General features: G+C 38.5%; 1 protein-coding gene across 4 annotated transcripts in view; it reads left to right on the top strand.

Moving 5' to 3' along the window:
- pnt (ETS transcription factor pointed) overlaps nt 1-23,040 on the top strand; it is a 186,626-nt gene that overhangs the window by 104,092 nt on the left and 59,494 nt on the right. For 2 of the 4 annotated variants that reach the window (XM_089738648.1, XM_028170790.2), the window contains exons 1-2: nt 3,659-3,908; nt 17,539-17,883. The exons of the other annotated variants lie outside the window; for them this stretch is intronic. In XM_089738648.1, coding sequence (XP_089594774.1) covers nt 17,841-17,883 — 43 coding nt within the window. In that variant the 5' untranslated portion in view covers nt 3,659-3,908; nt 17,539-17,840. Of the gene's footprint in view, nt 1-3,658; nt 3,909-17,538; nt 17,884-23,040 lie in introns of those variants that run through there. 4 annotated transcript variants of the gene reach the window in all.

Here is a 23,040-nt window from a genome sequence, read left to right as displayed (position 1 = left end):
CACGGTGTCGCCTTACACCGGATGATGGGTAACCCTGCATTGCGCCTTGAGAATCTGACACGCCCAGCTGCATGAAATTATACCTTAAATGTTTACACAGTGCACTCAAACTCGTTTACAATGTAAAGTCAACGTTTGGACCGCGTTCGCTCAAATCGAACCATCAAACTATTTCAAGCTTTATTGGGTGTTATTAAGGGTTTTAATGCGTTGTAGTTTTTGGAGTCGGATACCGGAAGAACGGAATGTATAGGCCTTCGCTACCTGTTGATAATTTTCATTGTGTTGAGTGAACGCGCACAATGTCTGGCACTACATCTAGCGTTAGAAGCTCTTAAAAGCATTCCAGCGATGAGTAACGCGCTTCCCTGCTAACTGGTTTTATCGTTCGTGACAGATAGCCCATTGAATACGTTCTTTTTATAACCGTCGAGTAGCAGACCAGTTCAAGGTACACTTGCAGTTAAGCGGCTGCTAAAAATATCACGTATGCCTTAGATCATGAGCTCGTAGAATTAAAACTGTTATATAAGATTGAACAGTCCAAATACCAATCCTCAAGTTCTTCGGGCACATCACTCGTAATGAGGACTTGAGCGGTTAGTGGTGCAAGGGAAAGTCGAGGGCAAAAGATGTCGCGGACGATCTCCAACTCAATGGACCGACCTCATAAAATCTGTGACTCACTCCAACATAAACGATTGCGCTCACTCTGCGAAACATCGTGCCACATGTCGTCGCATCGCGAGAGCATCGGTATCGCAGGATCCGACTGATGCATGACCACGACCACTCTGTCAAGAGTGTACGAATAGGAAGGAATAATACTGAAAATTTCAATCTAATTTTAAACTGTGAAATTTCAATCTAATTTTAAACTGGTCCTTAAACTGTGCGTTAATAATACATTATGATTGCGGCTCTTCTCTGAAACGAGTTGACTTCATAACTCTATATTAAATACGGTACATTTAATATACTCTAAGTGACGTCGGCTCCTTTTACTGTTTCACGATACAAAACTCGTACATTTAAACGTCTATATTTTTAAATTAGCATCCGTTCGATTCATATTTATCTTCGCCATTTTTTATTCGCAACGAAAAGGGCATAAGCAAATGCAAACGATTAATTTATTATACGAACACACATGCATTCGTTGTTCTAAACGTCATCGTGTCAGAAACATGTGTGGTATTTTTGTTATGTATGTGTGCGTGAGGTGCGAGGGGCAAAGGAGGGCGGGGGAGGATGCTTCCCGCATAGCACCTGGCGCTCAGAGGCTACATACTTCGAAGGGATGGATCCCATTGATTTGCGCTAAGATGTATCGACTTTCGATACTGAATTGCGTTTCGTTTGTAATTTAAAATATTTAAAATTATATTTATATAATATTACAATCAACAGATAGGCTTAATTGGAATGACAATGAACACCGCGAAAGCTGTAATGCAATCAAACATAAAAAAGAACTCTCTCAGTGTTCGGTTATTCTCTTTTGGAAGATTATCAAAAAATTGAGAAAGAGAGAGAGAGTATTCTTTATTGTACACCAAAAAACAAATAAACAGTGCGATACATTAAAAAAAAAAGTACAATTGGCGGTCTTATTACTAAGAGCGATCTCTTTCAGACAACCATCAGGTGGACAAGACTTGTACGGTATTTTAATAAATACTCGTATGAATTTATTCTATAAGATAGCAACGCCAACTTACAGCAATCCCTTGTTTGTTCTAATCCAGTCTACGGAGTTTTTACGAAGACTGAACAATGTTGTTTGCATCGGCGCAGGCATTCAAGTCGATCCGTGATGACAATACAACATCCTCTGTTTGTCTTAGTGAAAGGCGATTGTTTGAACGAAACCTTCGAACTCGAGTTTCGTTATTAAGTAATTTTGTAAAAGAGATTTTGAAGCTGTGACGTCCTTCTCATAGCGTAAAGTGGCGCTCTGAGTAATGATATTTGAGGCCTATAAAATCAAAGGCAGCTAAATCCAAGTCTGTCAAATATTCAGGTAAACTACAAAAATCGGCCCTAAACACGTCATTACGGATTCTCCCGATCCATCGCAGTACTGCTCTTGCTAGGGCCAATGTTAGTAACACTCCCGGCTTGAGAAGCTGAAATAACTTTGTTCGGATAGCTACGATATTCTTTATTTTAAAGCAGATTTATAAAGAATGAGAATATTACTAATAATCTGAATTTTAAATGATAAAACTTCGTTTATTAGTACTTAGTACAGAGTAAAAATAAAATTTTTGAACTGAATTTATTAAAGATTTAGCTGCATTTGTTATAATATGAAAACTAAAGCGTGTCCAACTAACTAAACAGCGCCATTGTTAATCCATTTTACGACATTAAGGCGTTTAGCTGCCTTTGATTTTACAGTCCTCATTTCTAGGAGTTCACCTAAGAAGTTTTATTTCATAAATTTTGTAGGTTAGTATTGCGCTAAACCAATGATTAGTACAGCCCAATACCTACTTAATAAAACTACTAAATTCAAAAATCCGTTCCCTTCGTACAAGCCAGCTTAATGTCGATTGGTATTACTTTAATTTGTAAAAAATCTGAAAAACCGTAAACATAATCAGTGATCTTTTCACATCGATAGTGATTCGTTTTATTTCTTGTACTCAACATCTGATGAAAGAAATCTTGTAAGTCTTGTAAGGTTGAATAAGACAATGCGTGATTGTGACGCAAGGCCTGAACTATTTGGCTTGTGAGTCGTTCGATATGTTTGTTCGGTTGAAAGAGCTGAACCACGTGCTCGTTCGTCCAAACATTGACACGGGCCGTCTGTCGCCGCGCCCAGCAGATAACAATACTGCGAACTGGCCTTCGTACCCTCGCCGCTGACCTACCTGACACACCTTCGCCTCGTAACTCATCCAAACTCAAATTTTAAATGTCCAACAAGAAATAACGTAATGACGTACTACTACATATTTGTAACAGCAAATTTATTTTAAATTTCAATAGATACATATCATAGAAATATGATAGATTTCACAACGACGAGGTGATGCGAATTTTATGAGAAAGCCAAGCTAGTTTTTCGTGTTTCGAACTAACTAATGCTAGTGACCGAATCTAAAAAGGTATGAATGAAGACACTGCTCTTTGTGGTAGGACAAAAACTGAGAGACCTTTTAGTTCGAATACTCCCGACGGATCCACAGAGCGCAATATTTACTACGCGCCCCGTCCCTTTCGCTTCCTCCACGGCGACAACCTGCGCACGAGAGAGACTCCACCGCACGAACTCGCTCGACAGACAAGGACGGCGGATTCATTCATAACCGAGTCCGCCATCCGGTCCGCGCTCCCGTCGCTCGTTATATCTCCTTCTAACGCACACTCACACCTCGAGAGCAAGCAGGTGCCACCGGATGCTCAGCAACGCACCGAGCTTCGGAAGCTCTTAAAAAACTTATCCTCTTTCGGCTAATATCGAATGTCGAGCTAATCGTTGACGCAGTGAGTGCGTCGCGCCGTTCCAATGCATGTCGAAATCGCAAGTGTGTCGTCGTGCTGTAAAATTACCTAGTTTAATGAGGGGAGAGTCGCAATTGGTAATTTTCGTAAGCTCGTGAGGAGTGTACCGCGAGCTTCGCCCCTCCGCCGAGCGCCCATTGAGTGGCGAGTAGTCGCGCGCTGGCAGCAGCGACGCACGCGCGCGCCCTTACAGCCTGCTTCACGCTTCGGAATCCTTGCGTTTCTCGTATGCAATGACCGGTCCGAAACACGAACCTCCGCGATCGTTCCGTGTTCACAGAGTGTTTGCTCACCAGTGATTTCATTGATCGGTGCTTTTGAGTGAGTGACGCTGGGAATGTACGAGAAGTCGCACACGACGAGCTCACAATGCCCCAAATTGCATTAAATGGGTAATTGGTTCACGTCATTGGATAATGGATTCAGTTCATCCAGCTATTACATTTATCTGTCCTCGTAAAGAGCGTGGGTCGGAGTGTTTCGCACTTCACCCCGGCTCGGGCTCTTTGTCTGATACCGTCCCATTTAAATTCAACACTGTTTTCTGTCCGCATGAGATGAATATAAAGCTGACTTTAAATATTTAATGTTTGGTAATACACTTTGATACATACTTAGCCATTATTATTTACTTTGTTGTTGAATATCGATTCAGATCTATCGCAAAAATAGCCACACTAATCGCGTACGATCCGATGACATAGCGCCAAAACTGTTTTAGCTATCAGTGTATGTACTTAAAATAATATCCACTAATAAGAATACTTACTACATACATACATATATTACGCAATCACTACATTACTGAATTTTAGATAAAACGTCAGAAGAGTTGCCAATTTAGGTCACCATAATGATATAAAATTATGGTGTTTTATACTAGTGCAGTTAGGCAAATGAGCTCACGGTTCACCTGATGTTAAGCAATAACGTAATTCAATGGAGAATTAAACCAAAAGCACATCTTTGTTACGTCGTACGAAAACTAATGCAACGAAACATGTTACAATGTATAAACTAAAGTACTAGCTGGTAGGCAGCGGCTTTAGCGGTAGGCAGCGGCTTGGCTCTGCCCCTGGCATTGCTGAAGTCCATGGGCGACGGTAACCACTCACCATCAGGTGGGCCGTATGCCCGTCTGCCTACATAGGCAATAAAAAAAAAATTAAAATATATTTCCTGGTATTCAAAAATCTATATTTCATTGAGTCACGGGCAATATTATTTACTATTACTTTTTTGTGTTCTTGCATCGGAATATAATTTCGAATTGGATACATACCTAGTACCTTGGGGAACAGGTACAGCGCGTTATCAGACGCTCAACGCTCGCGACTGTCGTGGGAATGAAAAAAACGTGTTAAACAATAGCTACGAGATAACAACGCCGTCGCAAACGGTTCGGGTACCCTTCAGTAATTATAGTTTACATTTAACTGGGGAACAGACTAGGTACGTGGACTAGGTGTTTTTGTGTTGAAAACAAAAAAATATCATATTAAAATTTACAGATTTCACCATTTGAAGTATAAACCCTAGAACCTAATAAGAATGCAATTGTCCACGTAAGGCTAGCGTCAGCAAATTCTCTCTGGTTGAGCCCATGAGCTCCCTTTCCGGGCGTACCTGAAATAGCCTCTTAGGCTACCAGCAAATAGATAAGCGAAAAATAAGTATGAATAATAATATGATTTTTTTAAATTATTAATCAAGTTAAATCATGAACTTTTTGTTACTCAACCATTAACAGGTATTCTGTTTAATAAATAAATATAGATTTATTCTCCTTATAACCAACTTCAGTTTTTATGTTCCTAAAGCTACGACTTTTGTAGTCTTGTATACTGCATTTGCGCGGTCGCCTAGTGGCTTATTTTCTACTTAAATGATTTTTGGAAGAAAGCATTTAGAAAATAAGCATTTGAAATCATGGATAGTTAATGCGATATTATTATATTAATATATATAAATGATGAAAGCTAATATTTTAATAATTGCACTCTTCTGATCTTTGATTTCGCTTCATTTTTTATTCTTAATTAAAGCTGTTTGAATATTTATTTGTACGAATTTAATCTTGACATTTCTGGCAATTAAAATAGTAAATAATAGAAAAACACAGACATTCAAGGTTTAGCAGCGATTTCGTTTTGTATACGGCTTGAAGTATTTTTAGCAGTTCTGTTACTGATTGAATTTTTTTATTTCAGTGCAGACGTCCATTTAAATTTCAAGTATAAATGTGACGATAGTATAAATAGAAGCCTTTTTAATGATTTTTTATACACAATGTAGGAGCAATCGTACGACAAATATCCTATGCAATTAGATAATGTATATAGGCTGGAAAGTAACATATTTTGCCATAATTTTTTTTCGTTTATAATTACACTAATTCTGTTCTTTGAATTTCGTGTTTAAAGGTATATTTATGCCAAAAAGCAATATATAGTTAACTAATAACTTTTGCCTGTTTGTTTGTGCAAGTGCAGTCTTCACTTGAAAAGTACGTAGTTTACAGAGATTAATAGAGCTTGTTGTTATGACGTGACGAGATAATATCATTAAGCTAGTTTCGTATAAATAGATTAATACGAGTTTTTTTTTGCTTATATGGGTGGACGAGCTCACAGCCCACCTGGTGTTAAGTGGTTACCGGAGCCCATAGACATCTACAACGTAAATGCGCCACCCACCTTGAGATATAAGTTCTAAGGTCTCAGTTTAGTTACAACGGCTGCCCCGCCCTTCAAACCGAAACGCATTACTGCTTCACGGCAGAAATAGGCAGGGTGGTGGTACCTACCCGTGCGAACTCACAAGAGGTCCTACCAAATTATAATTTTGGCGGGTTTGATTTTTATTACACGATGTAATTCCTTCAATGTGGAAGTATGTCAAACCCTAGTCTCAAAATTAAAATGCATTTGAAACAGCGAATGCTCTTGTTATAATAAAGAATAGTAACAACATATTCAGTTAGAAAACTAGCGATAATAATTCATAGTGTACCTGTGTGTGTGTATTGAATAAATAGATAAATTTTAACAAACGAATGAAGTTTGGTGGTTATTAAATAAGATGTTTTTCGACTTATTTGTATAATTTTTTTTTTTTCGGTTTCTTTACTTCAAACAAACATTAGCAGTTGTGAAAATCAAAGCTAATTTTAGCTTTGTTTCATAGAAACGTGATTTGTTGCTGAAAGTAAACAAGATGTAGGCACGCCCGCGCTCGCTGCCAATGTTGCTCAACATGCATTTAGGTACACTTGCAGGCAGAAATACCTATTACAAAAGACGCATGACTGGACCAATTGAGATATTGCCATTATCAAACTAATGTCTACTATATACAAATTTTGAAGATTTCTACATTTTGATTATTATCATTAGCTTAACAACGAAAATATCAGATAAACAATTTGCTTAATGCAATTTTTTATTGTTTTGTCGTCGACCTTATATTAAAGCTGTTTCTGTAGTCATTTAGAACTTAGAAAGAGATAACAAAAAAAAGTTTGTTTTGCTGATTAATTAAGAAGTAATCGCGTGACGAGCATAAATTATATTTTCTGCCATTGCTTCAAGTAGTTATTAATATTAAATCCAAGGACTAATATCACCGCAATCATACAATGGAGACGTTACAAGAGCTCTTCTATTCTTTAATCCGAAACACGATTACTTATGTTACGTACATCATAAGATAGGCATTAATGAGTGAAAACGTAAGAATACCGATCTCATCTGAGGACACATCATACAAAAATAGTAATAGTATTTTGATTTGTTTAATTCTACTATCATCATTAAAATACTTTCACCGGCTTCAAATCACGTTATAGTCGTTCAAATGTATCGACCGTAAAAAAAAATATTATTGCCCAAAATTTGTTACTTGAACTGTATAGGTTGCCCACAACAAAAAAGGACCGACTTTTTTACATTTTTTTTTACTATTAACAACTGGTTATTGTCGTACGCACAGCGAAGAGGTTAACTCGAATGTGGCAAAGGTAAAATTTTCGCAGTCAGCGAACCATGCCGTCTGACTCACGGTGGAGCGTTAAACTGGTCGCTAACATTCAAATTCAAATGCCGAACGCTGAGCTCCCCTATTCAAACATTCAAACCAGAACGAAAAGAACATCATGTTTTTGGGTACTCAGTCATAGATTTTAGACTCAGCTAAGTATTTGGATATTAAGTATTTATCTTGTCATTATAATCACGCACCAAATGTGGCGTTCATGTTTTTATTATTACTAGTGGTCCCGCAGTAGTCGAAATTCGACTATAATAATTTAAATTATAAATTTGAACATTATTATGTTTCTATTCTCAGACTTATACTTATTTATTCACAGTTTTCGCCAAGACTACACTATAGACAAATAATATTAAAGACAAACAATACATGCTAATCCATTCTCAATTTGACCACAGACTTTAAAAAATAGAAGTTTGACAATAAACAAAGTATACATTTATTTAAGTGTGTATTTGTCAAATAGATGGTAGTGTGTGTAATGTTTTTTTTTTATTGATTTAAAGTGTTTTTTATGCGTAATTTAAAAAAATATTTGCATTCTTTCTCTTTATTCTCTATAATTGTGAGAAATTTCATACTGCTCCGTCCGCACAATTTTCGTAAAAAGGGGTACAAAGTTTTTGCTTCACGTATTAATATATAGATTATTTGTGAATACTTTGAACTTTCCTTAACTAGAATCTTTATATTTAACGTTTGTTTCGGGACGTACAGCATCTATGACCGCTTATTTATAAAATACTTCACAAGAAAGATATAAACATGTTCTAACATGAGTTTTAGATTACCGTCAATTAGTTGAATTTTATGTTGCATCCAAGATACGTTTATATTCGGTCCGATATTTTTAACGTAACGTTAACATTCGTTTAATAGCCGCTTACGCCGGTGTGTCGCTTCCCTAACCCAATTTCTGGACTGGTGAAATGGAAATTTTGAACGAAATAGCTCACCGGTAACGGCATTAGAATTAATTCTCCCGTATTTTCAGTTTTTAGTGACAGATGAGTTTACGACTCTCGTATTTTTCTCGAATAAATGGTCACTTAAACATCACTTGACTGTATCCTGTTGATTACCTGTTTAAATACGCTGTTATGGCTCATTGATCGACTTATACAACTTTTATGGCAGACAGTTGTTTTCTTGATTGTATTGATTTAGTACATATTAAAAATTATACATTTTTATCGCTTTTTATGGTGAATTCCATTGGAATATGCTATTGGTTAGCGATGGAAAATTGAAGAATGTTAATAAATCGTTTTCAAAATCGTTTCATATATTGCAATGGGGGGCACACATGCAGAGAATTGTTTTGTCTTCAGATATACAAAAACATATTAACTTCGTGAAATAGCGGCTCCGACACTGAACTTAACCTTACATTGACTGAATTAACATACAAAAGTACTGAAAATGCATCAATTTGAATGTCTAATGAAGTCGTTGTATGTTTTTTTTTTCCTAAACGAACTGTTCGCTTCGTCAATTTGAATTTTTATTCCCTGCCGTAAAAGTTAATTGTATTGAAGTCGTCTTATCTGAAATGAGACTGAATATGCGATGACACAGTTTTCAAATGACAATGTCAAACGCTAAGATAGCAAGCCTTTTACATTCTGTCACATAAATAGACGCGAAATTCAGTTTTCGTTTGGGAGCCATTTTGTTCATTCATCGAACGATTACGGCCGCCTACGTATTGTAAACAATCATTAAATGTTTTATTAGGAACGAAGAGTTTTCCTCGAGAAGATTTTTCTAGCGGGAGGCGCGAGGCGCATGCGCGTGGGCGTTGGGAGGCGTTCGCCAATACATGCGACGCCGCCCCGCAACTCGCCTCTACGCGCCTCGACTTACACACTCAAATAACTACAAACCCACGAATAACATTTTTTTTGGCAAATCACACGACATATGTTTAAAGCATCAACTTGAAACGAATGAGCGGCCGGTAAGCTAACTCTCGCTGTGAACCTCTGCCAAATTGTTGCACGATGAGTTTTTTTGATGTCCTTCCAAACCTCACACGCTTTAGTACTACTAAGCTTCATCCAGAATAACCAAAACGTGGCTTTTACTCCTTATTTACAAATGTGAAAGCTGTATATGAAATACTTTAACATATTTACAACAGTTTGTTTTTGAAACCAACGCTTGCTACCCTTTCGTTGTGTTTACCCAACGCTATGGCAAAAAACTTTTTTTTCACTACTTCTTGGCCAGTAGCCTAAGGGACTATTCCAGATACGGGTAGGTGAGCTCGCGGGCTCAACCTGAGAGAATTTGCTAACACTAGCCTTATCAAGAGCAGTGCTTCGCAGAATCTAGCACCGGATCGGAATCGCGACCCACTGAGAAGAAGTATTATTTCCTAAAGTTTGAGAACATCTCGTGGTGACTTTATTGTGTCCGCAGTTCTACTAATATCCATCAGAAACTTACGATAAGTTCAGTGTTGCACTCGATTGATGACGTTAAGAAACAATTGAAAAAAGCACATTCAAATAATTACCACTCTTTTCAAATCAAATTACTAATTGAAATGATATTTTTACGTAATCACATTTATGTACGTGGTTTTTCTGAATTCAATTTTTTCTCACTGCTACAAATTAGGAAAACTAATTTAATTTTCTATCGATCACGACTAAAATTCGTAATTAATGGCCATTATTACCTGTAATTAATCTTGTTGAGAAACGCGGCACGAGTCAATAATTACCACGCAAAATGTTGCGACTGATTGCAATGCAATGTTAATTGATTCCTTAAACTTATAGTACTTATCTAGAAAAGCTTAGCATACATTTATACGCCTTATTCAGAAGAATTCTAACCTTGTTTTTATTGCAGCGGTAAGTTTATAAAAGTATTTAAAAACTAAATGCATATGCAACACATAATATGCAATATTATAATTTACGTAATTACTGGTGGTGTGTGACTCTTGTGAATCCGCACGGGTAGGTACCACCACCCTGCCTATTTCTACCGTGAAGCAGTAATACGTTTCGGTTTGATGGGCGGGGCAGCCGTTGTAACTATACTGAGACCTTAGAACTCATATCTCAAGGTGAGTGGCAGCATTTACGTTTTAGATGTAAATAGGCTCCAGTAACCACTTAACACCAGGTGGGCTGGAAGCTCATCCACACATCTAAAAAAAGTCGACCCAGCTAGAACAAAACTATCAAAGATATTTGTCTAAGATTTCTTATCCTTTTATACCATCGCAAAACTCATGGAAGCAGCTTTAGTAGCTAGAGTATAATATGTTAGGTTAGGATAACACAAGTAATAATGTAAAAATACCAAAAAGTAGTATTCAATTTCACTTCAGCTATATGTAATCAATAAGTAAATGCTAAAAGTAACCTTACCAAGACCTAGCTGTTTCACAATTTTTATTTTAAGTAGTATAATAGCATTTAGAATGACACATTTACATTGACAAAACTAGAATGATGCAACTACTCGTAATACGTATTGTATACATATACCATTACGGATTGGTCACCGATATCTTGACAAATGTGGCAATTTTTGCGAGGTTTGGAAGATAGGACAACGGCTATATGATACAATTGAGGCTTCGACCTCATGTCTCAAAGTACTTACTCACGAACCACTTAAAACTATGTCACCCACGAGCTCGTTCGCGTATTCATGCGATAAAAATTGAGAAACACCAAAAACATATGGGTTTACATGTTAAATAAAATATCAGCTTACATCTTAATCTTAATCTTATTAACTTATATCTTTAAACGAGCAATTCTCGTATATTAACATATGTATATAATCTGAATCTCGGAAACTGCTCCAACGATTTTCATAAAATTTAGTATATAGGGGATTTCGGGGGCGATAAATCGATCTAGCTACGATTTATTTTCAGAAAATGTTGTTTTATTCGTGTTTTCAATAATCAACTTTATCGATACTCAACTTGATGACTCTTCCCGACATCTATTGGCGAATAATAATACTATTTTTCATAATTGAGAGCAACTAACTGCTTTAAAGACACAATAACACTAAAGCTATTTCAGCAGATGGCGTTGTTAAGCCACCCGAAGCCACTTAAAAATGCCTAAGCGATCTTGGAATGTTTCATAATTTTATTAATATGTAATTCGTATTTAAAAATAATTTCTAAAAATGTATTTTTTTTTTAAAAAAAAACCGGTCATCGTCTAGTGTTAAATAAATTGTACTATTACATACAATGAGAACCGCTCTACGCATGACAGTGTTGCCAGACGACGAAGCGCTCCGTAACAACGTTTTAATTGAGCGGCCGGAGGTCAAATCACTTGTGGACCCGCGCGACCCAGCCTCGACACCGCTTCGACCGCTGCATTAATCAGGCCTCTGATAAAACGTATGAAAAGAAAAAATGAATTAGAAGAGGGATCCTTTAGATCTACTACGCAATACAACGTTGATGTTAGATACTGTTGATAAGATATGACTTTTATATGATTTTTACTGGTGGTAGGACCTCTTGTGAGTCGGCACGGGTAGGTACCACCACCCTGCCTATTCCTGCTGTGAAGCAGTAATACGTTTCGGTTCGAAGAGTGGGGCAACCGTTGTAACTATACTGAGGCCTTCGAACTTATATCTCAAATTGGGTGGCGCATTTACGTTGTAGAAGTCTATGGGTTCCAGCAACCACTTAACACCAGATGGGCTGTGAGCTCCTCCGACCATCTAAGCAATAAAAAAAAATCTATGGGCTACGGTAACTACTTAATCCCATAACTTTGTCACGGTCGCATTAATACAATAAATAAATATCTCCTTTGTCGTATCACTCTTGTCAGAGCGGTCGTGGTCATCATTCAGTATCATTGCTGTAGGCAGATGCTATGCGCCTTACGAGCAATCGCCACTTCTCTTAAATAAATATAGGTAGTTTAAAAAGTAAAAACGCTTAAATTGTAAACCGATTTTTTATACTAGTCAGGTTATTAGAGTGAATTTATAAAATTATTGTAATCGACAAATAGTTACGTCTTGAAGTGACTGAAAATTCCGTTCAAACATTCCGCTACATACAATCAAACACAAACTAAGCTAATAAATGCTTGTTAACAAGTAATAGACATGGAAAGAGAATTTCGAACTCACACTAAAAATGTGCTATACCTGAAAAACTCAAACTTGGTATTTGAGAACAGGCAAGTTCAATGCGTCGTTACTGCGTCTTTTTAAGAATTCCACTCTTACCATCCCAGCTCCTTTAGGAAACTCTTATACTGCCTACGGTCTCAAGCAGTGACAACAGGGTGCCAAGGAACTTTAACCGGTACTGCAACTCCGTCTCATTCCAGTACCATCGACCTCACTTGCCACACTATACCATCATACGAAACTGTACCTTTTTACACGCTTTATATTAGCTTCACTTGTATGCAATATGTTTGTATGTTTGTATGTTTGTAACTGACTCCTTTAGACGCGATTTTGACCCACTTTAAACGGCCAGATTTCATCCAAACTTTGTAGATTTATCGAGAACCGATGACAATTCAATATTTAAAAAAAATTAAAAAAATATATTGAAAAAATTTAAAATCAACTAAAAAATTAAACCCCAAACTATTTATTTCGTTAAAAAAATCGTTCGAAATTTTTAAATAATCAAACTTCTGACGCAATTATCAATATCTTGAAAGTGCTTAAATATCTCTCACGATAATAAATTTACTCGCCCAGAACCTAATGCCAATAGTTTTTGACACGCTCGAAGCAAATAAAAACATTAACATGGATAATAACTCAAATTTTATCACTATTAGCTCATCAATTAGAAATGGGGAAAGGCTCGTAAGCGATAGTTTTAACAAAAGAGCACTGAGCACGCTAATTCGCTTAAATATGATAATAGAGTCAAATATTTGTACGCCACTTATTATGTACATGACGCAAAATGTGTTATAACTTTGGTTAAATCCATACCATTATTTGTAGTTAAGGTTGACGACATTAGGACAAATTTCATAATACATAAAATAACTTTAAAAACATATTTCTCATATCAGCTGCAGTTTTTTGAAGTTATACTTCTTTAGGCGCGTTATGAAAAATTGATGAGGGTGAAATTTTACGATGCGCGCGCACCGTGACACAAAATTAACAGAATGAAGTTGCCCACTAAATCGCTCATTACAGTACGACCGACGTAACTTGGCGAGTCTGAATATAGCCGCTGGTGAACTTTCGCGCATGTACACTCGTAAAAAAAGTGTTATTAGCATTCTATTTTTATGACAAAATTATTATTTAATATAATTCATACTAAATATTATTAAATTATTAACGTTAAATATTTATTATTAATTATTTAATATTAAAAAAAAAAAAAAAAATTTAATAAAAATAAAGTATAACTTCTTACGCGCGTACATAAGCACACGCATCATTTTTTTAAATATGTACGTGCTTAACACAGCCCTACTGAACAGACACGCCGAATTGTTGTCCTCTCCGTTCTTGTTATACAAGCCGCATTGTTTCACATTGGCATCGCGTTGGACGTCACACGATTCGACGAAGCGTCCATTGTCGCAATGTTTGTTTGTCCGTGCAAAACCTCGCAAAATCTCGCGAGAAGTTTGAGCGAAATCAAAACAAGCATTGATACACGCCGCGGGAACGTGGTGCTACGCTTACTGAATAAGCGAATACCTTTGTCATGAAAGGTTTTTTTTAAACATACATTCAGCATTTCGATCATAGCTTTATAATATGTGCCCAATTAAAATAAAATATTCATTTGAAAAAATGAGATATGACATATCACATATATCCAAAAAAATTCATAAATTACCATTATTGAGAATGAGAATAGTTATTACATTTCATTTTTTTCATTTAAAATAGATTGAATTCATTGCTTATTAAATTCCCATTCGAAAGTTGTTCAACACGAGAGACCCCTGCAGTTTTCATAAATCCACTCAATTTAGACATATTGGTATTATTAATTTAGTTTATACAAAGAGATGCGGGTGTCCAGTACCAGGGACTTGTCTTGACCCCCGTTGATCCCGGCCTGCAATTGATTTAACTCTAAGCGGTTAGTGCTCATCTCACTGATTCTAACAACTAATTTAAGACGCACGACACTCTCGACTGCATACTTCGTCAAGAACTTGTCAATTTATTAAATAATTAGTTTGATTTTTCAACTGATTTTTCAACAAAGCATTTCATAAAATAAAATATGCGTAAAGTAAATTCCCTCAAACAATGGTGATGATGCTTTGAAGTTAATTTAACACTACGAAATATTTATAGACCTGATATTATAGAAGTATTCGTCAAAAAGTTTCAATTGGAATAAAGCTAAGTATAATATGACAAAACGGTTACATCTCAGCTTCATTGAGCCGTGTGTGGGGACAAATTGGGCGCGACAATCGAGTTAGTTGACCCGCGACCCGGCCAATCTCGGCTCCTCAACGCGCGATTAACCACACAGATACACACATACATATGTACGTATATCCACAATTGAATACACTCCGTCGAACATAAATCATGCTACAATAGAGAGAATACTAAGCAAGATACTGAGCTTCAAAAGAAAAACGAACACGATAAGTTCAAACTTTATGAGCGCACCGACGTTTCGTCAGACAGAGAATTTTTTGCATAATTAATGTCCCTGTTTTTTAATGTCAATCTATGTTTTTCGACATGAAAACAAAACATTATTTCTAAAAAGTCTTTGATATTATCACGCTTAAGAGCCTCATGTATTTACTCTTTAAACAAAAAGAGAACTGTCAGATAATACTGGACATTTTATCATCGTGCTCAAACGAGTTTACCACTAAAATTGCTTGTATTAAATTTTAATATTAAAATGAAATATATTAGATAAAATACGATAATGTTGCACAGGACTTGTTTACAGCGAGCTCAATGCGAAGATCACACAATACGTCTGTGCTACAGTAAATTAAATGATCAGAGACTTTCAGCTGTGTAACACGTTTCAATAAAATCCGTGTCTTAAAATCCGATCGGGATATTTACGATCAGACGAAGCATTCATATTTACGATTGTTTTACAACATGTTTTACATTCGCGCAAAAGGCACATCAAAGCAATGCTTACTTCGTGTAAAATACCTCCGAATTTCACTTTTTATGTGAATAGAACTCTAAGAACAATCAAACAAGTCTTCTTTTCGAATTCATACATGTACCACAAGTTTGATTGCGTTTTATTTATCCATTGTGCTCCAATATTGACGTGACCGAATCAACTGGGCTCATTGAATACATTACATACAAAAGAACGCTACAGTACCGACTGCCAAGGGCTCCGATCATCGTTCCTAGTCGGTAAATTGAGTTTTACAGCCTTTGAATCAATAATGACTTGATAACTATCCACTTAAAATTCTAAAGCTTCGTTGTTGTAAACTCAAACGTCTTGTAGTCGTCATATAATTTAGTTTAATCTGTGGTAGTAATGGGATTAACGATTTTTGTCAAATAAATTGTTGCTAGTGTTAAATTTATTGGAGTTTTTAGTACGTCATGGTGTATTGCTTTCCTTTTTTAAATTTTACAAACCGATGACGATGTTTAAGCACATTGCACTTAGCTTTTAAGGATTATTTTCGTTCATTGGGTCAATTTAGCAATACAATTTCGAAATTCATATAAAATAGCACAAAAAAATCGTTTTGTAAATTTTTATTATGGTATGAGTATTTCCAAGCCGTGATACCGATCACGGAAGTGGTGTAATAACATTTTTTTTTAAAACAGATATATATTTTCCCTACAAAGGATATCTTTATGCAAACGTAGACCGTACAATGAACTGAACAAATATATAAACATAAAAAAAGAACAAAGATAAAAGAGAACTATTAGCAAGAGAGATAACAATCTGAACCGTTCCGAGAACGAACGCAGATAACCGTGTGAAACATTAAAAAAGTTCATAAAATCAATTCATTAAAATGCATTCGAGAGTTTAATATTATTTCGAAAACCAATATTCTAAACAATAACCATTCCGAACCCTTCCCTTTATTGATTAAACGAAATTGAGATGTTTACTGGTTACTTAACCCTTGAACTGTTAACTAGGTATGGAGTAGGCATCGTTCCCTTCAATACGTGTTTGCTGCTCTGCTATTAAAAAGTATGTATGGGCTTTATTGAATTTAAATTAATGAAACACGCAAACACAGTTCAAACTATTGATGCCCTCATGTTAATTTGAAAGTACGTTTTAATATTCTCATTACGAAAAGTGTCAAGTGCTTATGACTACGTAAGCGTATTTTAAATCGACTCCGAGCCGCAAATAGTTATCCATAATTCCAAGAAACTCAAACAAGTTTAAGTAATGGTTACCTAGGCTAAATCATTTGTCATGGGACGGTCAAGTGAGGCTCGTCATAATTTATGACAGACTTAAAACCGTAATTTTGCATATCTCTCATTCCGCCCGAGGACCTTCGCAGATGTCTAATGAGTTTAGCTTAGCGTTAAATGGTCAGTAAAGATGCAAATTACACATACTAGAGAAGGTACTCTAAACGCACTTAGGCCGGTAAAGTAAGCGAAATTACCCGTTACGGCCTAGCGGACCGTGTGGGAACATCTCTATGCCTGCACGCAGCGGGGGTTAAACAAGGGGTGAGAAATGGAAGTGAGGGCGAGGGGAGGCGGGGGTGAGAACTCGAGGCAAGTGGGGTACCGGGCCGGAAGCGACTGTGTCGGATCGTACGTCCCGAGCGCACCTGTGGGAACATTTCCTAAAATTTAAATATCGCGTGCGTACACTCCGCCATCTTTTATTAAATTATGAACAACGAAACGAAGTCAGTATCGCGGCTATTTCTCAAACATAATGTCAGCCGTTCATCTCAAACGACAAAAACGTGGATTGTAAATTAAATAATAGTGTAAATTGTCAAACAGATGCTGCTACTACAAGAAAATCAATGTACTGTGATAAACGATGTATGATACGACTACGACGAACATTTTAAAAGTGACGTGATATAAGACATAAGCAAAATGAAAAACAGCGAGGAGTGTTTAGACTGATCAATGGACGTTGTGCCGAAACTGTGTGATATTTATTGATCTTATTTAAAAAATTAAGTTAGTTTAAAAGAAACTGTAAATACATACAAAATAATATCGACGAGATAGTCGCTGGATGTGAACAGGACTTTAACCAGCGGCAAAACATAGTGGAGGCATCGGCTATCGCAGGCATGGGAATCAAAGTCATGATGAAAGCTTTCAATAAGCCAAAAGGTGAGTTTCTGTATGGTGTATTTTATATTTTCGAAGGCAGATGATTACCGGGATCACTCGTGTCCAAAAACACTTCTGAAGTTTCCTTGAAAAGGAACGGTTATAACGCTTTTTTTTTTAATTATGCTGATAGCCTGGAGAGACTATTTCAGCTTCACCCTAAAATGTAGGTGAGCTCACGGGGCTCAAACCGGCAGTGTTGCTAACACTGGCCCTGGCAAGAGCAGTGCTTCGAAAAACTACCACCGGATCGAAAACGCGACCCACTGGGAAGATCCGGCAAGAAATTCAGTGGGCTGTGTCTATGGGTTAATGGCTATAACGCTCGGAAAAAAACGGGAAACGGAGTATTTGCATATGGTAAAAAAGACCACTGTAGGTAAACGCGGATTTTTCAGGTGATAGGGACTGAGGCGCTACAGCCCGCTGAGTTTCTCGTCGGATCTTCGTCGAATCTTAAAAAAACACAAGAAAAAGAGACGCTTTTTTTTGTTATTTAATAACAATATTCCTGAATATGTTTGATACGCAATAATTCCCTAACGAATTTAATTTCGAAGTCTGTGTGCTTAGTGCGAGTTTCTTAACGTTCTCGATAGCGTGAAAGTTAACCCAATTTTGTATGCAGTTCGAACAGCGCCCCTAGCGGCAAACGTACGCAATCGATCCCATTCCATACAAATTGGAGTTAACTTTCACGCTATCGAGAACGTTAAGAAACTCGCACTAAGCACACTGAACGTAATGTGCTCTGCGTAAGCCCTGTCCCGCCGTCTCAATAGCTCCGACTGGGTTTCCGCCTGGTCCGGGGTAGGGCGCCGGCTGTGAGCGGCAGGAGTTTTTAGTGAGGTTCGACTCCCACATACCTCACCTGCCGTGCGGGTGGGGATCCGGCGATTTTCTCCTGTAGTAAAAAAAAAAAAAAGCACACTGAACGTATGGAAACGTAAAATACGCAACTCCGTAGCGCTCTCGGTTTCACGTGCACTTGCCCTCGATATGAACGCGCCGTGACCAAAAGAAATACACGTACGAAAACGTTTATTTACTCAATTATTGTGTATCATACTTGCAAGATATCGAATTTCCGATTCGTTTTCACACATGAGCTATTAACGCTTGACACAACGATACAAATAGTTTACCAACACGTTACGCAGCCGCAGCATTATGTATGCTGTATATAATTATGTTGCTTGTTGCTGCAAAAAAAAATTGTTTTACAGGTTTTCTTACGCTTGGGCTATAGCTGCAGTGTGTGATATTCAAATAGATTGGTTAAATAACAAAAACAAATTAATCAGTACGTTTATTTACGAGTACTTCAATAATAATACAATATGGTTCAGCTGTTAGCAAATCCCACCGTTCCTGGCTGAGCCTTTGCTCGCTCACTTGTCCTGGTGAAACTGGAAAGGCCTCCGGGCCACCAGTACCATACCTCAATCATAAAAAAAACCAATGTGGTTTCATTTTTGCTTGAAAAACTTACATGCTTCAAATTGGCCTTTTCAAATGTACATAAGTTTCATGAATACCATCATCTCGTTATTATTTCATCGTCACGCCGAGCAGATGTCATAAACTGTTTCCTAACATCAATTTTCTCTGAAGATGATCTTCATGTTTTGAAACATCGCGTGTCCGGTGGCGGACCTAGGGCGCGCTGTTGTGCAATCGCGACGGACCATTACCGTAATTATGACTGACTCCTCGCGCATGCTCTGATGATCTTGAAAGTAAAGACCTTGAAATGTGCGTGCTTGTAACTCGAACGCTCGATACATTGTTTGTATACATACAAACAGGATACTGAAAATGTGGAGCTTAGTATGTACTGCAATCGAAATTCCTTACATTCAAATCTGTTAACGAAATTTAAAACGGTCGCACCAAGAACATCGTTTCACGGTTAGGACGCAATATTCTAAACATCCGAGACATCCGCGTATTCGAAACATCTAAATTGACTCTTATTACCCTCTTCCGGTACTAGGTGTCCCAGTGTTTAATCTATTAACTCGCTTGCTTGTTTAGTTTCGTTAGCGTCGCGTCCAAAGCGCTGAAAGACTACCACCCTGAATCAAACAATTTCTAGACAAACAACGCGCACTCACCGACCGGACGGCGGACGTGTCACCTCCGAGCTAACGAGTTAAAAAATGCTGCCGGTCAAAACCAGTAGCCCGGTATCGTATTTGAATAGTCTCTCTCATAAGACGGACAATGGTGCTATCAATGAGGCAACAAACAACGGATTTACGACTCAACACATTCTTGTGGCCATAAAAAGTCATAACAATTTACGGACGCAACAAAGAAACAGTGGCATCTAGTACGTCGGGAGCTAATAGAGCACCGAGGAGCGCGCATACGCGGGGGCGTCCATTCACGCCGCTGATTGGCTCATCCGGTGCTCGCTCAATGAGATGATGCGCCCGCGCACCACCGCACCGCACCGCGCCGCGCCGCTGTCATTGAGCAAAGGTCTCTCGCCTACGTTCACGAACCGACACGTATCTCGATCTATTACAATATATCACCATTACTTCGAATGCATTAAAACCCGCCTCTGGGATTTCGTATCCGCGAATAAAATTCTTATAGACGAGCAGTTTGGATTCCGCGCCAGACACTCGTGCGTCCATCAAGTGCACCGCCTCACGGAGCACATCTTACTAGGGCTGAACAGGCGGAAACCCATTCCGACAGGAGCCCTCTTCTTCGATATAGCGAAGGCGTTCGACAAAGTCTGGCACAACGGTTTGATATACAAACTGTATAACATGGGAGTGCCAGACAGACTCGTGCTCATCATACGAGACTACTTGTCGAACCGTTCGTTCCGATATCGAGTCGAGGGAACGCGTTCCCGGCCCCGTCACGTCACAGCCGGAGTCCCGCAAGGCTCCGCCCTCTCCCCGTTACTATTCAGTTTGTATATCAACGATATACCCCGGTCTCCGGAGACCCATCTGGCGCTCTTCGCCGATGACACCGCCATCTACTACTCGTGTAGGAAGAAGGCGTTGCTTCATCGACGACTTCAGACCGCAGCTACCACCATGGGACAGTGGTTCCGGAAGTGGCGCATCGACATCAACCCCACGAAAAGCACAGCGGTGCTCTTCAAAAGGGGTCGCCCTCCGAACACCACGCTGAGCATCCCTCTCCCGACTAGGCGCGTCAACACCCCCCCCCCCCGCCGTTCGCCCAATCACGATGTTCGACCAGCCCATACCGTGGGCCCCGAAGGTCAAGTACTTAGGCGTCACCCTCGACAGTAGGATGACATTCCGCCCCCACATTAAGACGGTACGCGACCGTGCCGCCTTCATTCTAGGACGTCTCTACCCGATGATATGTAGGCGAAGTAAAATGTCCCTTAGAAATAAGGTGACACTCTACAAAACTTGCATACGCCCCGTCATGACCTATGCAAGTGTAGTGTTCGCTCACGCGGCCCGCATACACTTAAAATCCTTTCAAATCATTCAATCCCGTTTTTGCAGGATAGCCGTCGGAGCCCCGTGGTTCGTCAGGAATGTCGACCTCCATGACGACCTGGACTTAGAGTCCATCAGTAAGTATCTGCAGTCGGCGTCCATGCGCCACTTCGATAAAGCGGCACGACACGAGAACCCTCTCATCGTGGCCGCCGGTAACTATATTCCCGATCCTGCGGACAGAATGGAAAGCAGTCGACGTCGCCCAAAACACGTCATCTCGGATCCACCCGATCCACTAACGGTGCTTTTAGGTAATTCAAGCACCGGTCACCGTTCTCGTCGAACCCGTCGCTTGCGACGAAGGGCTCGACGAGTAAATTAACTCCCAGACACAGCCCACTGAGTTTCTCGCCGGATCTTCTCAGTGGGTCGCGTTTCCGATCCGGTGGTAGATTCTGCGAAGCACGACTCTTGCTAGGGTTCGTGTTAGCAACATCGTCAGGTTTGAGCCCCGTGAGCTCACCTACAAAAGTTAGGGTTACGCTGATATAGCCTCTCAAGGCTCTCAGCTTAGGTAGGAAAAAAAAAAAAAAAAAAAAAAAAAAAAAAATGCATTAAAACCATTTTTTTTTATTACTTAAGTGCGTGGACGAGCTCACAGCCCACCTGGTGTTTAGTGGTTACTAGAGCCCATAGACATCTACGCCGTAAATGCGCCACCCACCTTGAAATATAAGTTCTAAGGTCTCAGTATAGTTACAACGGCTGCCTCAACCTTCAAACCGAAACCCCATTACTACTTCACGGCAGAAATAGGCAGGACGGTGGTACCTACCCGTGCGGACTCACTAGAGGTCCTACCACCAGTAAAAATCTCCGCTCTGCCTACCAAAATCATGACCTTCAAATGCTTCTCTACTTTACTTCTACTACTAAATTTCCTCAACAATATAACTATTTCGAAAAAATACAAAATGGCACACGTAATACGATACGTGGTACACTTAATACGCAAAACGTTCATTTTCCGCGTCAGTGCCACAGGACCGTTTGTAAAATAACATTTTTACCGCATTATGGGAGAACCCTCCTCCACGCTTCAGTGAAGGAAAGGGTGACATAGGTAGATAGATAGGCAAATCGAGCGTTTTCAAAAACACATTTAAAATAATGTTTTCGCTTAGCTTACTATAAATCTAAAGATTTTTCTGGAAGCTTAGTCACTGTAAAGTGTTGTCGTATAAAATTAAATAATGAACTACTGTAAACACGATCAATGGACTTCAGTACATACTCAGATGCTTACAACATAAATTAATTATTATTTTATTGTTCTTACGTAAAAAGATGATTAATAAAAATAACTAAGGATTACCAGCGCAGACAACGATCAAAGCAGTCTCTAAATAATTATTATTGGTAATACATATTATCTAGAGTAATTATGTGCAATAAAAGACGTACATTTGAATGCGAAACTGCGCACGCGCCGTTTACGTCACGCCAACCAAGTTCAAACGAACAATGGACGAGGTAAAAATGGTGCGAGCTTTTGTTCTGGTTCGCCATTGTGGCTCGCCAGTCTGTTGCCATATTCATTGACTGTTCTAGAAGAGATGCACCACCTTTTGTTAACAGTGTGAATAATGAGTCTTTATCTCTATCAGTCGAAAAAATTTTGCAAACCAACTTGATTAAACGTCCGCTA

Source organism: Bombyx mandarina, chromosome 25 (assembly GCF_030267445.1).
Source record: "Bombyx mandarina strain Sakado chromosome 25, ASM3026744v2".
In the NCBI taxonomy this organism is placed as follows: domain Eukaryota; kingdom Metazoa; phylum Arthropoda; class Insecta; order Lepidoptera; family Bombycidae; genus Bombyx; species Bombyx mandarina.
Note: the sequence above shows the minus strand (reverse complement) of the source record. Positions and strands in the feature narration are given on the sequence as shown.